This window comes from Aegilops tauschii, chromosome 2, assembly GCF_002575655.3.
Source record: "Aegilops tauschii subsp. strangulata cultivar AL8/78 chromosome 2, Aet v6.0, whole genome shotgun sequence".
NCBI lineage: Eukaryota > Viridiplantae > Streptophyta > Magnoliopsida > Poales > Poaceae > Aegilops > Aegilops tauschii.
Window position 1 is genome coordinate 616,823,864 of NC_053036.3, and position 11,344 is coordinate 616,835,207.

Consider the following 11,344-nt stretch of genomic DNA (forward strand, 5'->3'; position numbering starts at 1 on the left):
GACCGGTTGGGCCCGCCCGTCAGGTGCCACGCTGGCCAGTGAGCGTGTGCACGCGCGCTGACTCGGACGAGCCCGGGTCGCTCCGTTTAGGCGCGGTTGGTGCGACCGAGCCAGACCCCGACCCTGCTCTTCCTTCTTCCTCCTCCTCGCTCCCTCGCCGGCGGCTGCCTCCCCGCCCGCCCCGCCGGCCACCACACCACGCCACCGTAGCCATGGATCGAACTGCTTAGGCATTGTCCTCTCCCCCGCGGCTGCTCCTCCCTCGCGCCCTCCTCTCCCCCGCAGCTGCTGTGCCCTAGGAGACAATGGCCTCGGCGACTCCGGCAGGCGGCAAGGGCCGGGGCGATGACGGTGGGAGCGGCGGCAACCTCCCCCGCTTAGGCGTCGACAGAAGTGGCGGCTACTCCACCTCGGAGTACAGTAGCGACGACGAAGATTTTGCGGAGCCGGTGTTGTCGATGGAGCAGAGGCTACGGATGGCGCGAATTTGGGCGGCCAACCCTAGCACCGCCCATCACTGGACTCATGGCTTCGGTGGTGTGCTATAAGTGCTCCACTGTTCCATTTTTGCTAACTGAAATTGGGGATTAGGGTTAGGGTTTACTGCCTCCATGTTTAGCACTCTAATTGCTAGTCCTAACTAGAGCAGAGAAGCATAGTGGATTACATTGTTATTTCTGAGTCCTAACTAGAGCAGAGCAGCATAGTGGATTACATTATTATTTCTTTAGTCCGAATTGGGATTAGGTGTTACCTAACTAGAGGAGAGCAGCATTATTCTGTTAACTACTTCTCTGAAAATACAAAACATCAGTTTGCTGTCTTAGGGTTAACTACCCATTCTGTAATTAGGGTTGCATTGAGATAGTTGTTTACATTGTATGATTTGTAGTAATTGTGTTTATTGGAATTGTATAGTTGTATACTATGATTATGCTTTGCTGTCATATTCTTAGTTTATTCGTAATATGTGTGATTTGTAGTAATTGAAGAAGAAGATTCATGCTATGTTCTATTGCATCAATGGAGCAAGGGAGGGGTTTCTCAAGGGGTGCAGACCATTCATTGGTTAGTTTATTCACCTTTTGCATTAGTTACATATTGTTTCGTCTTTAAATGCATTTGAATGTTTTAGATATTGAATTTGCTTGCTCATTCAGGTGTTGATGGGTGCTTCATTAAGTTAACTACTGGTGCTCAACTACTTGCTACCACTGGTAGAGATGGCAACAACAATATATACCCACTAGCATTTGGTATTGTTGGGCAAGAGGACACACCTAACTGGTGTTGGTTTCTACACCAACTTAAAATCTGCCTAGGAGGAGAAGAGGGACAGTTTGGTCCATATACAATAATGTCAGATAGACAAAAGGTATGTGCTTGCATCATCTCACCTTGTTCCTATATGGTTGTTTTGTGGTAGATAGTAGCTTAACTAGTTTAATTGTGTGTCCCAGGGCCTACTAAATGCAGTGAATGATGTCTTTCCTAAGTGCAACCAAAGGTTCTGCCTTAGGCATATATATGCAAACTTCCAAAATGCTGGGTTTAGGGGGGAAGATCTGAAGAAGTGTATGGATAATTCTGCCTATGCATATAGTGAACACAAATTTAACATTGCAATGAATGACCTTAGAGATGAATGTGAGGAAGCTTGGGAGTGGCTTTGTGCAATACCCAAGAAAACATGGGCAAGGCATGCATTTGACACAAACTGCAAGACTAACCTTGTAGTTAACAATTTGTCTGAGGTGTTCAACAAGTATGTCCTAGATGTTAGGAAGAAACCAATTAGGACAATGTGTGATGGAATAAAGGATAAGCAGATGATGAGGTGGCATAGGAATAGGGAGAGTGGAAAGAAAGCTAGATGGGAGATAACACCCCATTATAGTGAGAAGCTAGAGGTTGAGAAGGAGAGGGCCAAATTTTGCAAACCAATTCAAGCTGGTGTGGACTTGTGGCAAGTTACAAGTGGGCAGCAAACCCATGTTGTTAACTTGCAAGTGCACACATGTGGGTGCAGAAAATGGGACCTCAGTGGCATCCCATGTAACCATGCCATCTCAGCAATAAACAAGGGCAAAAGAAAACCAGAGGATTATGTCAGCAAATTCTTCAAGAAAGAATTCTATGTGGCAGCTTATGAACCAATGATCTATCCAGTTCCTGGTGAGCATGATTGGACAAGGACCCCTGGTCCAGACATTGACCCACCTGCATTTAAAGTGAAGAGAGGAAGAAAGAAAGAGAAGAGGATCAAGGGGAGATTTGAAGTTCCAAAGCCAAAGGACACATCAAGAATGTGAACTATAACATGTGGCAATTGTGGACTGCAAGGACATAGGTACACAAGTTGCATGAAGCAGTTGAAGTCTGAGCTGGCTTTGAGGAAGAACAAACATGTGGTAATCCTCCTTTAAGTACTAACATGTTTTCCTTCTTGTACATTCCATTCTTTTAAGTACTAACTCATTTTCCTTCTTGTTTATGCAAGCCTCTTGCAAGGAATTCAAATGCTGGTGCTGCCGCTCCTACACCAGCACCAAGAACTTCTCATCCAGCTCCTACAACAGCACCAACAGCTGGAACAGGAGGTGCTGGGAGAGGTGCTGCAGCTGCAGCTGCTGGGAGAGGTGTTGGGGGAGGTGCTGCAACAGGTGCTGGGAGAGGTGTTGGGAGAGGGAGAGGTGCATTCTCTGCCCCAAGGCAATCTGCTCCATCCACATCTACTGCTCCCTCCACATCTACGGCTCCTCCACCTTCTGGTGGTAGAAACAGTGGATGGAGGGCCTACTTCTATGCAAGTGGTAACCACTAAATGGCAGATGTGCCATGTAATGTTCAAAACTAGATACTTCATGTGTGTTCTTGCATCCTATGATACAATGTGATCTTGCTTTGGTGGTGTACATTAAGAATCAATGCCATATATGGCTTTTGTTCATGTGGATGGATGGATCTATTTCTTAGTTAATGCCATTTCTGGAGGTGCTTCATGTTTGTTGATGCATCTTATGAGTGAATGCCTGGAATGGACTATCTTCATGTGATATGTTGATGAGTACTCATTATATTATTGGATATATTGCTGGATATATTGCTGAAGTTATTGATATGCTGGAGTTATTGATGAGTACTCATTATATTATGCAAGCCTGGATGGTTCTTTTTATGATTGATATGTTGATGAGTACTCATTATATTATTGGATATATTGCTGGAGTTATTGATATGTTGTTAAGGTCTAGGCTAAAAAAGAAGCACTTTGGGTTTTGGGTGGTTCGGGGTCGATGAAAACACCTAAAACTATCAACTAGGGTCTAGGGTGGCTCGGGGTCGACGAAACCACCTAAAAGAATCAATTAGGGTTTTGGTGGCTCGGGGTCGATGAAAACACCTAAAACTATCAACTATGGTCTAGGGTGGCTCGGGGTCAATGAAACCACCTAAAAGAATCAAATAGGGTTTTGGTGGCTCGGGGTCGATGAAAACACCTAAAACTATCAACTAGGGTCTAGGGTGGCTCGGGGTGGACGAAACCACCTAAAAGAATCAATTAGGGTTTTGGTGGCTCGGGGTCGATGAAAACACCTAAAACTATCAACTAGGGTCTAGGGTGGCTCGGGGTTGATGAAACCACCTAAAGCTATCAGTTAGGGTTTTGGTGGCTCGGGGTCGATGAAAACACCTAAAACTATCAACTAGGGTCTATGGTGGCTCGGGGTCGACGAAACCAACTAAAGCTACCAGTTAGGGTTTTGGTGGCTCGGGGTCGACGAAAACACCTTAAACTATCAACTAGGGTCTAGGGTGGCTCGGGGTCGACGAAACCACCTAAAGCTACCAGTTAGGGTTTTGGTGGCTTGGGGTCAACGAAAACACCTAAAACTATCAACTAGGGTCTAGGGTGGCTCGGGGTCGACGAAACCACCTAAAGCTATCAGTTAGGGTTTTGGTGGCTCGGGGTGGACGAAAGCACCTAAAACTATCAACGGTCTAGGGTGGCTCGGGGTCGACGAAACCACCTAAAGCTATCAGTTAGGGTTTTGGTGGCTCGGGGTCGACGAAAACACCTAAAACTATCAACTAGGGTCTAGGGTGGCTCGGGGTCGACGAAACCACCTAAAGCTATCAGTTAGGGTTTTGGTGGCTCGGGGTCGACGAAAACACCTAAAACTATCAACTAGGGTCTAGGGTGGCTCGGGGTTGACGAAACCACCTAATGCTATCAGTTCGGGTTTTGGTGGCTCGGGGTCGACGAAAACACCTAAAACTATTAACTAGGGTCTAGGGTGGCTCGGGGTCGACGAAACCACCTAAAGGTACCAGTTAGTGTTTTGGTGGCTCGGGGTCGACGAAAACACCTAAAACTATCAACTAGGGTCTAGGGTGGCTCGGGGTCAACGAAACCACCTAAAGCTACAAGTTAGGGTTTTGGTGGCTTGGGGTCGACGAAAACTCCTAAAACTATCAACTAGGGTCTAGGGTGGCTCGGGGTCCACGAAACCACCTAAAGTTACCAGTTAGGGTTTTGGTGGCTCTGGGTCGACGAAAACACCTAAAACTATCAACGAGGGTCTAGGGTGGCTCGGGGTCGACGAAACCACCTAAACCTATCATATAGGATTTTGGTGGCTAGGGGTCGACGAAAACACCTAAAACTATCAGTTAGGGCTTTGGTGGCTAGGGGTCGATGAAAACACCTAAACACAAGCATCTTGGGTTTTGGGTGGCACCATAACAAAAGAATGATGAGGAAGCCTTTAAGCATCACTCTAACATAACAAACTATTCCTTTTGCAAATGCATTTAAGCATTTAAGCATCACTCTAACATAAGTAACTATTCCTTTTGCAAATGCATTTAAGCATTTAAGAATCAGTATAACATAAGCATCAGTATGTGCTCATTTGAAGTAACATTGAAAGCAAACAATACTAACTGGAGTTCAACACGTTATAGGCATACACAACCATTGTTCACAATACATAGTGGAGTTCAAATGCACAATCCATCCTTTTCTCACAAAAGGATGAATAGCATAACTACTAGGTACATAAACAGCCAGAGTTCACAATTAGTACTAGTACCATACATTACACAACCATAATTCTAAGTTACTAGGTCATTGCACAACCATCCTTCCACAAAGGTATGCAATGCCCACTAATCTCAATTCATCTGGTTCAGTTCTGTAAGATGGCCTGGATCCCCTCGATCTTCTCCTTGAGCTTCTCCTCTGCCTTCATGAGCTCGGTAATCTTAAGCTCTTGCATGTGCTTCTCTTCATTATGGTTTTCCTTGAGCTTTAGTAGATCAGCAACCTAAAACTTCAACTCTAGCTTCTCTTGGGTGAGCATCTCCTCAAACTTTGTGAACTGTGCATTCTTCAACTCCAAATTCATCCTAGCCTCACTCAACAATTCCTTCTCTTTCATATTCTTCAACTTCAGGTTTTGGATGACAGTTGCTTGAGCACTTGTCAGGTTGCACAGGAGTTTATACTTCTGTTGAAGCTTCTCTGTAGCTGCATCTTTCTTTGCCATTTCTGCCTTCATACCAGCAACCAATTCAACTCTGCATTGCTGCTGATATGTGATGTTGGACTGCAGATAACTGAAATCCACAACCCTATCCTCCTGCATATCCACAAGTTGATGCACATCTTTCACTAACTTGTCATAGTCTGCATCCAGCTTGTTCTTTTCTTCTGTCAACTGGTGAATAGTTAAAGCACTTTCAAGATTATCATTCACCCTAGCACACTTGCTCACTTCAACCATTGACCAAAGCTTCAACAATGCATTCTCCATTGTTGGGGGCCACTGCTCATCAACCCACTGAACAAACCCACAATACTGACCTTCCTGGAAAAATAACAAGGGCAAAATTTAGTACAATACAACTACTATGAGTACTAAGCAACAGTTAGTTGATGGCAGTAGCTAATGTTGGTACTGACATTCACTGAATTTGCACAGCCATGTGCTAAGCAACAGGAGCACATTGTAAAATAACTTAATGTAATCCTACAATGGATGATCAATATATTTAGAAGACAGCAGAGTAACACTCCATTCAACTTAGCAGTTGCTAAGTAGCCATGTGCTAAGCAACATCATTTGCTAAGAATTGACCATTAAATGTGCACCACCATTGAGACTATCTACTGTCAGCAGTAAGCAATACAATGTGAACTACTTTGCCCAGGTAAATACACTACATTAGCCTGCAGCAACAAACTAGCTAATGAGACTACCTACTGTCAGCAGTAAGCAATAGTTACTTAGTGGCTCCACTAAACTTAATATTGAGCAACACTGCATTTGGAAAGAAGTACAAATAAATAGCATGTGCACACAACAGGAGCATATATTTTAGCAGAAATGCACTCCACTGAACTTAATATTGAGCATTCCTACAATGAGCACTACAGTAGGGCACATATGACTAACAAATTTACCATACACATAACTGAATCATAGTTGGCAAACAAGACTCTGCCACTTTCAATGAACACATTCAGCGCATAATCAACAAGGCAAGAAAAATACCGGCTCTGCACATGCTAAGAACCTTCTCCCAGTCATTGTTCCTTCAAATGCAACAAGCCTCTCTGATGGCTTCCCATGCCTCTCGCAGAATACCATCAGATCTAGCTCAAGGCCCTTGTAATCCGGGTCCTCAAGTGAGAAAGGCACCTGCCCAATCAAAAGCAGAGCACGAGGACACAACAAATCAAACGAAATCCTCACAACAAAGACCACCTACACACAAAAATCCCCAAATTTTCTCAACCTAACCCTAGCTCCAATGGAGTAACTGACCTGGTTGAGCCCATCGGTGGAGGTTTCAGAGTACATGTACGGGAGTCTTGAGTTGTCATCGCTGCTCTCGTCCTCCAAAACCATGGCTACGGCAGCGTGGTGTGGCAGCCGGCGGTGGCGGGCGCAGGCGGTGGCGAGGCAGAGAGCAGGAAGAAAGGAAGAAGAAGGTGAGCGGGGTCGGGGTCTGGCTCGGTCACACCAGCGGCGCCTTAAACAGTGCGAGCCGGGCTCCTCCTAGTCAGCGCGCGGGCACGCACTCACTGGCCAGCGTGGCACCTGACGAGCAGGCCCAACCGATCAGATTCGGTTTCAATACGTATAAAACACACGTTTAGCCTCTTTTGCAACGGCTCGCTCCAAACTTGGTACTGACACGTAAAAATTACCAATCTTGGTACCAATTTTTCGGGAACGTAGTAATTTCAAAATTTTCCTACGCACACGCAAGATCATGGTGATGCATAGCAACGAGAGGGGCGAGTGTCGTCCACGCACCCTCATAGACCGTAAGCGGAAGCGTTATGACAACGCGGTTGATGTAGTCGTATGTCTTCACGATCGACCGATCCTAGTACCGAACGTATGGCACCTCCACGATCTGCACACGTTCAGCTCGGTGACTGCTACGTCTTGAGCTTGCGTTGGTTTTCCTTGAAGAGGAAAGGGTGATGCAGCACAGTAGCGTAAGTATTTCCCTCAGTTTTTGAGAACCAAGGTATCAATCCAGTAGGAATCAATCCAGTAGGAGACTCCCCAAAAAGTCCCACGCACCTACACAAACAAACAAAGAACTCGCAACCAACGCAATAAAGGGGTTGTCAATCCCTTCACGGCCACTTGCGAAAGTGAGATCCGACAGAGATAATATGATAAGATAAATATATTTTTGGTATTTTATAATATATATTGGAAAAGTAAAGATGCAAATAAAAGTAGATGGCAAACTTATATGATAAAAGATAGACCCGGGGACCATAGGTTTCACTAGTGGCTTCTCTCAAGATAGCATAAGTATTATGGTGGGTGAACAAATTACTGTCGAGCAATTGATAGAAAAGAGAATAATTATGAGATTATCTAGGCATGATCATGTATATAGGCATCACGTCCGTGACAAGTAGACCGACTCCTGCCTGCATCTACTACTATTACTCCACACATCGACCGCTATCCAGCATGCATCTAGAGTATTAAGTTCATAAAGTACAGAGTAACGCATTAAGAAAGATGACATGATGTAGAGGGATAAACTCATGCAATATGATATAAACCCCATCTTTTTATCCTCGATGGCAACAATACAATACATGCCGTGCTGCCCCTGCTGTCACTGGGAAAGGACACCGCAAGATTGAACCCAAAGCTAAGCACTTCTCTCATTGCAAGAAAGATCAATCTAGTAGGCCAAACCAAACTGATAATTCAAAGAGACTTGCAAAGATAACTTAATCACACATAAAAGAATTCAGAGGAGATTCAAATATTTCTCATAGATAAACTTGATCATAAACCCACAATTCATCGGATCTCGACAAACACACCGCAAAAAGAGTTACATCGAATAGAGCTCCAAGAAGATCGAGGAGAACTTTGTATTGAGATTCAAAGAGAGAGAAGAAGCCATCTAGCTAATAACTATGGACCCGAAGGTCTGTGATAAACTACTCACAACTCATCGGAGAGGCTATGGTGTTGATGTAGAAGCCCTCCGTGGTCGATTCCCCCTCCGGCGGAGCGCCGGCGAAGGCTCCAAGATGGGATCTCGCGGATACAGAACGTTACGATGGTGGAAATAGTTTTTCGTGGTCGCTTCTGATGGTTTCGGGGTACGTGGGTATATATAGGAGGAAGAAGTAGGTCGGTGGGGCGCGCCCACCAGGGAAGGGCGCGCCCTCCACCCTTGTGGCCTCCTCGATTGCTTCTTGACGTGCACTCCAAGTCCAATGGATCACGTTCGTTCCAAAAATCACGCTCCCGAAGGTTTCATTCCGTTTGGACTCCGTTTGATATTCCTTTTCTTCGAAATACTGAAATAGGCAAAAAAAACATCAATACGGGCTGGGCCTCCGGTTAGTAGGTTGGTCCCAAAAATGATATAAATATGTAAAGTAAAGCCCATAAACATCCAAAACAGGTAATATAATAGCATGGAACAATCAAAAATTATAGATACGTTGGAGACGTATCAAGCATCCCCAAGCTTAATTCCTGCTCGTCCTCGAGTAGGTAAATGATAAAAACAGAATTTTTGATGTGGAATTCTACCTAGCATAATTTCAATGTAATTTTCTTTATTGTGGCATGAATTTTCAGATCCAAATGATTCAAAATAAAAGTTCATATTGACATAAGAAATAGTAATACTTCAAGCATACTAATCAAAGTACTCATGTCTTCTCAAAATAGCATGGCTAAAGAAAGTTATCCCTACAAAATCATATAGTCTGGCTAAGCTCTATCTTCATCACACAAAGTATTTAATCATGCACAACCCCAATGACAAGCCAAGCAATTGTTTCAGACTTTAGTGATCTCAAACTTTTTCAATCTTTCACGCAATACATGAGCGTGAGCCATGGACATAGCACTTATGTGGAACAGAATGGTGGTTGTGGAGAAGACAAAAAAGAAGATAGTCTCACATCAACTAGGCGTATCAACGGGCTATGGAGATGCCCATTAATAGATATCAATGTGAGTGAGTAGGGATTGCCATGCAACGGATGCACTGGAGCTATAAATGTATGAAAGCTCAACAAAAGAAACTAAGTGGGTGTGCATCCAACTCGCTTGCTCAAGAAGACCTAGGGCATTTTGAGGAAGCCCATCATTGGAATATACAAGCCAAGTTCTATAATGAAAATTCCCACTAGTATATGAAAGTGACAACATAGGAGACTCTCTATCATGAAGATCATGGTTCTACTTTGAAGCACAAGTGTGGTAAAAAGGATAGTAGCATTGTCCCTTCTCTCTTTTCTCTCATTTTTTTAATTTTTAATTTTTATTTTTTTGGTGGGCTTCTTTGGCCTTTTTTTTCATAAAGTCCGGAGTCTCATCCCGACTTGTGGGGGACTCATAGTCTCCATCATCCTTTCCTCACTGGGACAATGCTCTAATAATGAAGATCATCACACTTTTATTTATTTACAACTCAATACTTAGAACAAGATATGACTCTATATGAATGCCTCCGGCGGTGTACCGGGGATATGCAATGAATCAAGAGTGACATGTATGAAAATATGGAGGCGGCTTTGCCACTAATACGATGCCAACTACATGATCATGCAAAGAGCAATATGACAATGATGATGCGTGTCATATAAACGGAACGGTGGAAAGTTGCATGGCAATATATCTCGGAATGGCTATGGAAATGCCATAATAGGTAGGTATGGTGGCTGTTTTGAGGAAGGTATATGGTGGGTGTATGGTACCGGCGAAAGTTGCACGGCACAAGAGAGGCTAGCAATGGTGGAAGGGTGAGAGTGCGTATAATCCATGGACTCAACATTAGTCAAAAGAACTCATATACTTATTGCAAAAAATCTACAAGTCATCAAAAACCAAGCACTACGCGCATGCTCCTAGGGGGATAGATTGGTAGGAAAAGACCATCGCTCGTCCCCGACCGCCACTCATAAGGAAGACAATCAATAAATAAATTATGCTCCGACTTCATCACAAAGCGGTTCACCATACGTGCATGTTACGGGAATCACGAACTTCAACACAAGTATTCTTTAAATTCATAATCACCCAACTAGCATGACTCTAATATCACCACTTCTATATCTCAAAACAATTATCAAGTATCGAATTGATCATAGCATCCAATTCACTTTCTATGATATTTTTTATTATACCCAACTTGGATGCCTACCATTCTAGGACCAATTTTATAACCATAGAAAATACCATGCTGTTCTAAAATACTCTCAAAATAATATAAGTGAAGCATGAGATACTAACAATTTCTACAAAATTAAACCACCGCCGTGCTCTAAAAAAATATAAGTGAAGCACTAGAGCAAAAACTATTTAGCTCAAAAGATATAAGTGAAGTTCATAGAGTATTCTAATAATTTCTAATCATGTGGGTTTCTCCCAAAAGTTGTGTACAGCAAGGATGATTGTGGCAAACTTAAAAGCAAAGACTAATATCATACAAGAGGCTCCAAGCAAAACACATATCATGTGGTGAGTAAAAATATAGCTCCAAGTAAAGTTACCGATAAACGAAGACGAAAGAGGGGATGCCTTCCCGGGGCATCCCCAAGCTTAGGCTTTTGGCTATTCTTGAATATCTTGGGGTGCCATGGTCATCCCCAAGCTTAGTCTTTTGCCACTCCTTATTCCATAGTCCATCAAATCTTTACCCAAAACTTGAAAACTTCACAACACAAAACTCAACAGAAATCTCGTAAGCTCCGTTAGCGAAAGAAAGCAAAACACCACTTCAAGGTACTGTAATGAACTCATTCTTTATTTATATTGGTGTTAAACCT

The 11,344-nt window shown here is 43.6% G+C and overlaps 2 protein-coding genes across 2 annotated transcripts; one reads left to right on the forward strand and one right to left on the reverse strand.

Moving 5' to 3' along the window:
• The first annotated feature begins 305 nt into the window (after window positions 1-305).
• Window positions 306-2,312, forward strand: LOC141041347 (uncharacterized). Its single transcript, XM_073507489.1, has 3 exons — window positions 306-537; window positions 1,161-1,375; window positions 1,461-2,312. Exons 1-3 carry the CDS (start codon window positions 306-308, stop codon window positions 2,310-2,312), a joined length of 1,299 nt encoding a protein of 432 aa, XP_073363590.1.
• Window positions 2,313-5,330: 3,018 nt separating this feature from the next.
• On the reverse strand, window positions 5,331-6,917 carry LOC109763528 (uncharacterized). Its single transcript, XM_020322373.1, has 3 exons — window positions 6,834-6,917; window positions 6,561-6,707; window positions 5,331-5,873 (listed from the first exon to the last, which is right to left on the reverse strand). The coding sequence occupies exons 1-3, from the start codon at window positions 6,915-6,917 to the stop codon at window positions 5,331-5,333; spliced, it is 774 nt and encodes a 257-aa protein (XP_020177962.1).
• Between the last annotated feature and the right edge of the window lie 4,427 nt (window positions 6,918-11,344).

What these genes read in the sequence shown, in the direction of transcription:
- LOC141041347 (XM_073507489.1), top strand. Translation starts at nt 306, where the DNA reads ATGGCCTCGGCGACTCCGGCAGGCGGCAAGGGCCGGGGCGATGACGGT. An exon ending in CTGGACTCATGGCTTCGGTG is followed by an intron (nt 538 to 1,160) that starts GTGTGCTATAAG and finishes TTGCTCATTCAG; the next exon opens with GTGTTGATGGGTGCTTCATT. An exon ending in TAATGTCAGATAGACAAAAG is followed by an intron (nt 1,376 to 1,460) that starts GTATGTGCTTGC and finishes TGTGTGTCCCAG; the next exon opens with GGCCTACTAAATGCAGTGAA.
- LOC109763528 (XM_020322373.1), bottom strand. Translation starts at nt 6,917, where the DNA reads ATGGTTTTGGAGGACGAGAGCAGCGATGACAACTCAAGACTCCCGTAC. An exon ending in CCACCGATGGGCTCAACCAG is followed by an intron (nt 6,708 to 6,833) that starts GTCAGTTACTCC and finishes TTGATTGGGCAG; the next exon opens with GTGCCTTTCTCACTTGAGGA. An exon ending in TCTTAGCATGTGCAGAGCCG is followed by an intron (nt 5,874 to 6,560) that starts GTATTTTTCTTG and finishes TTATTTTTCCAG; the next exon opens with GAAGGTCAGTATTGTGGGTT.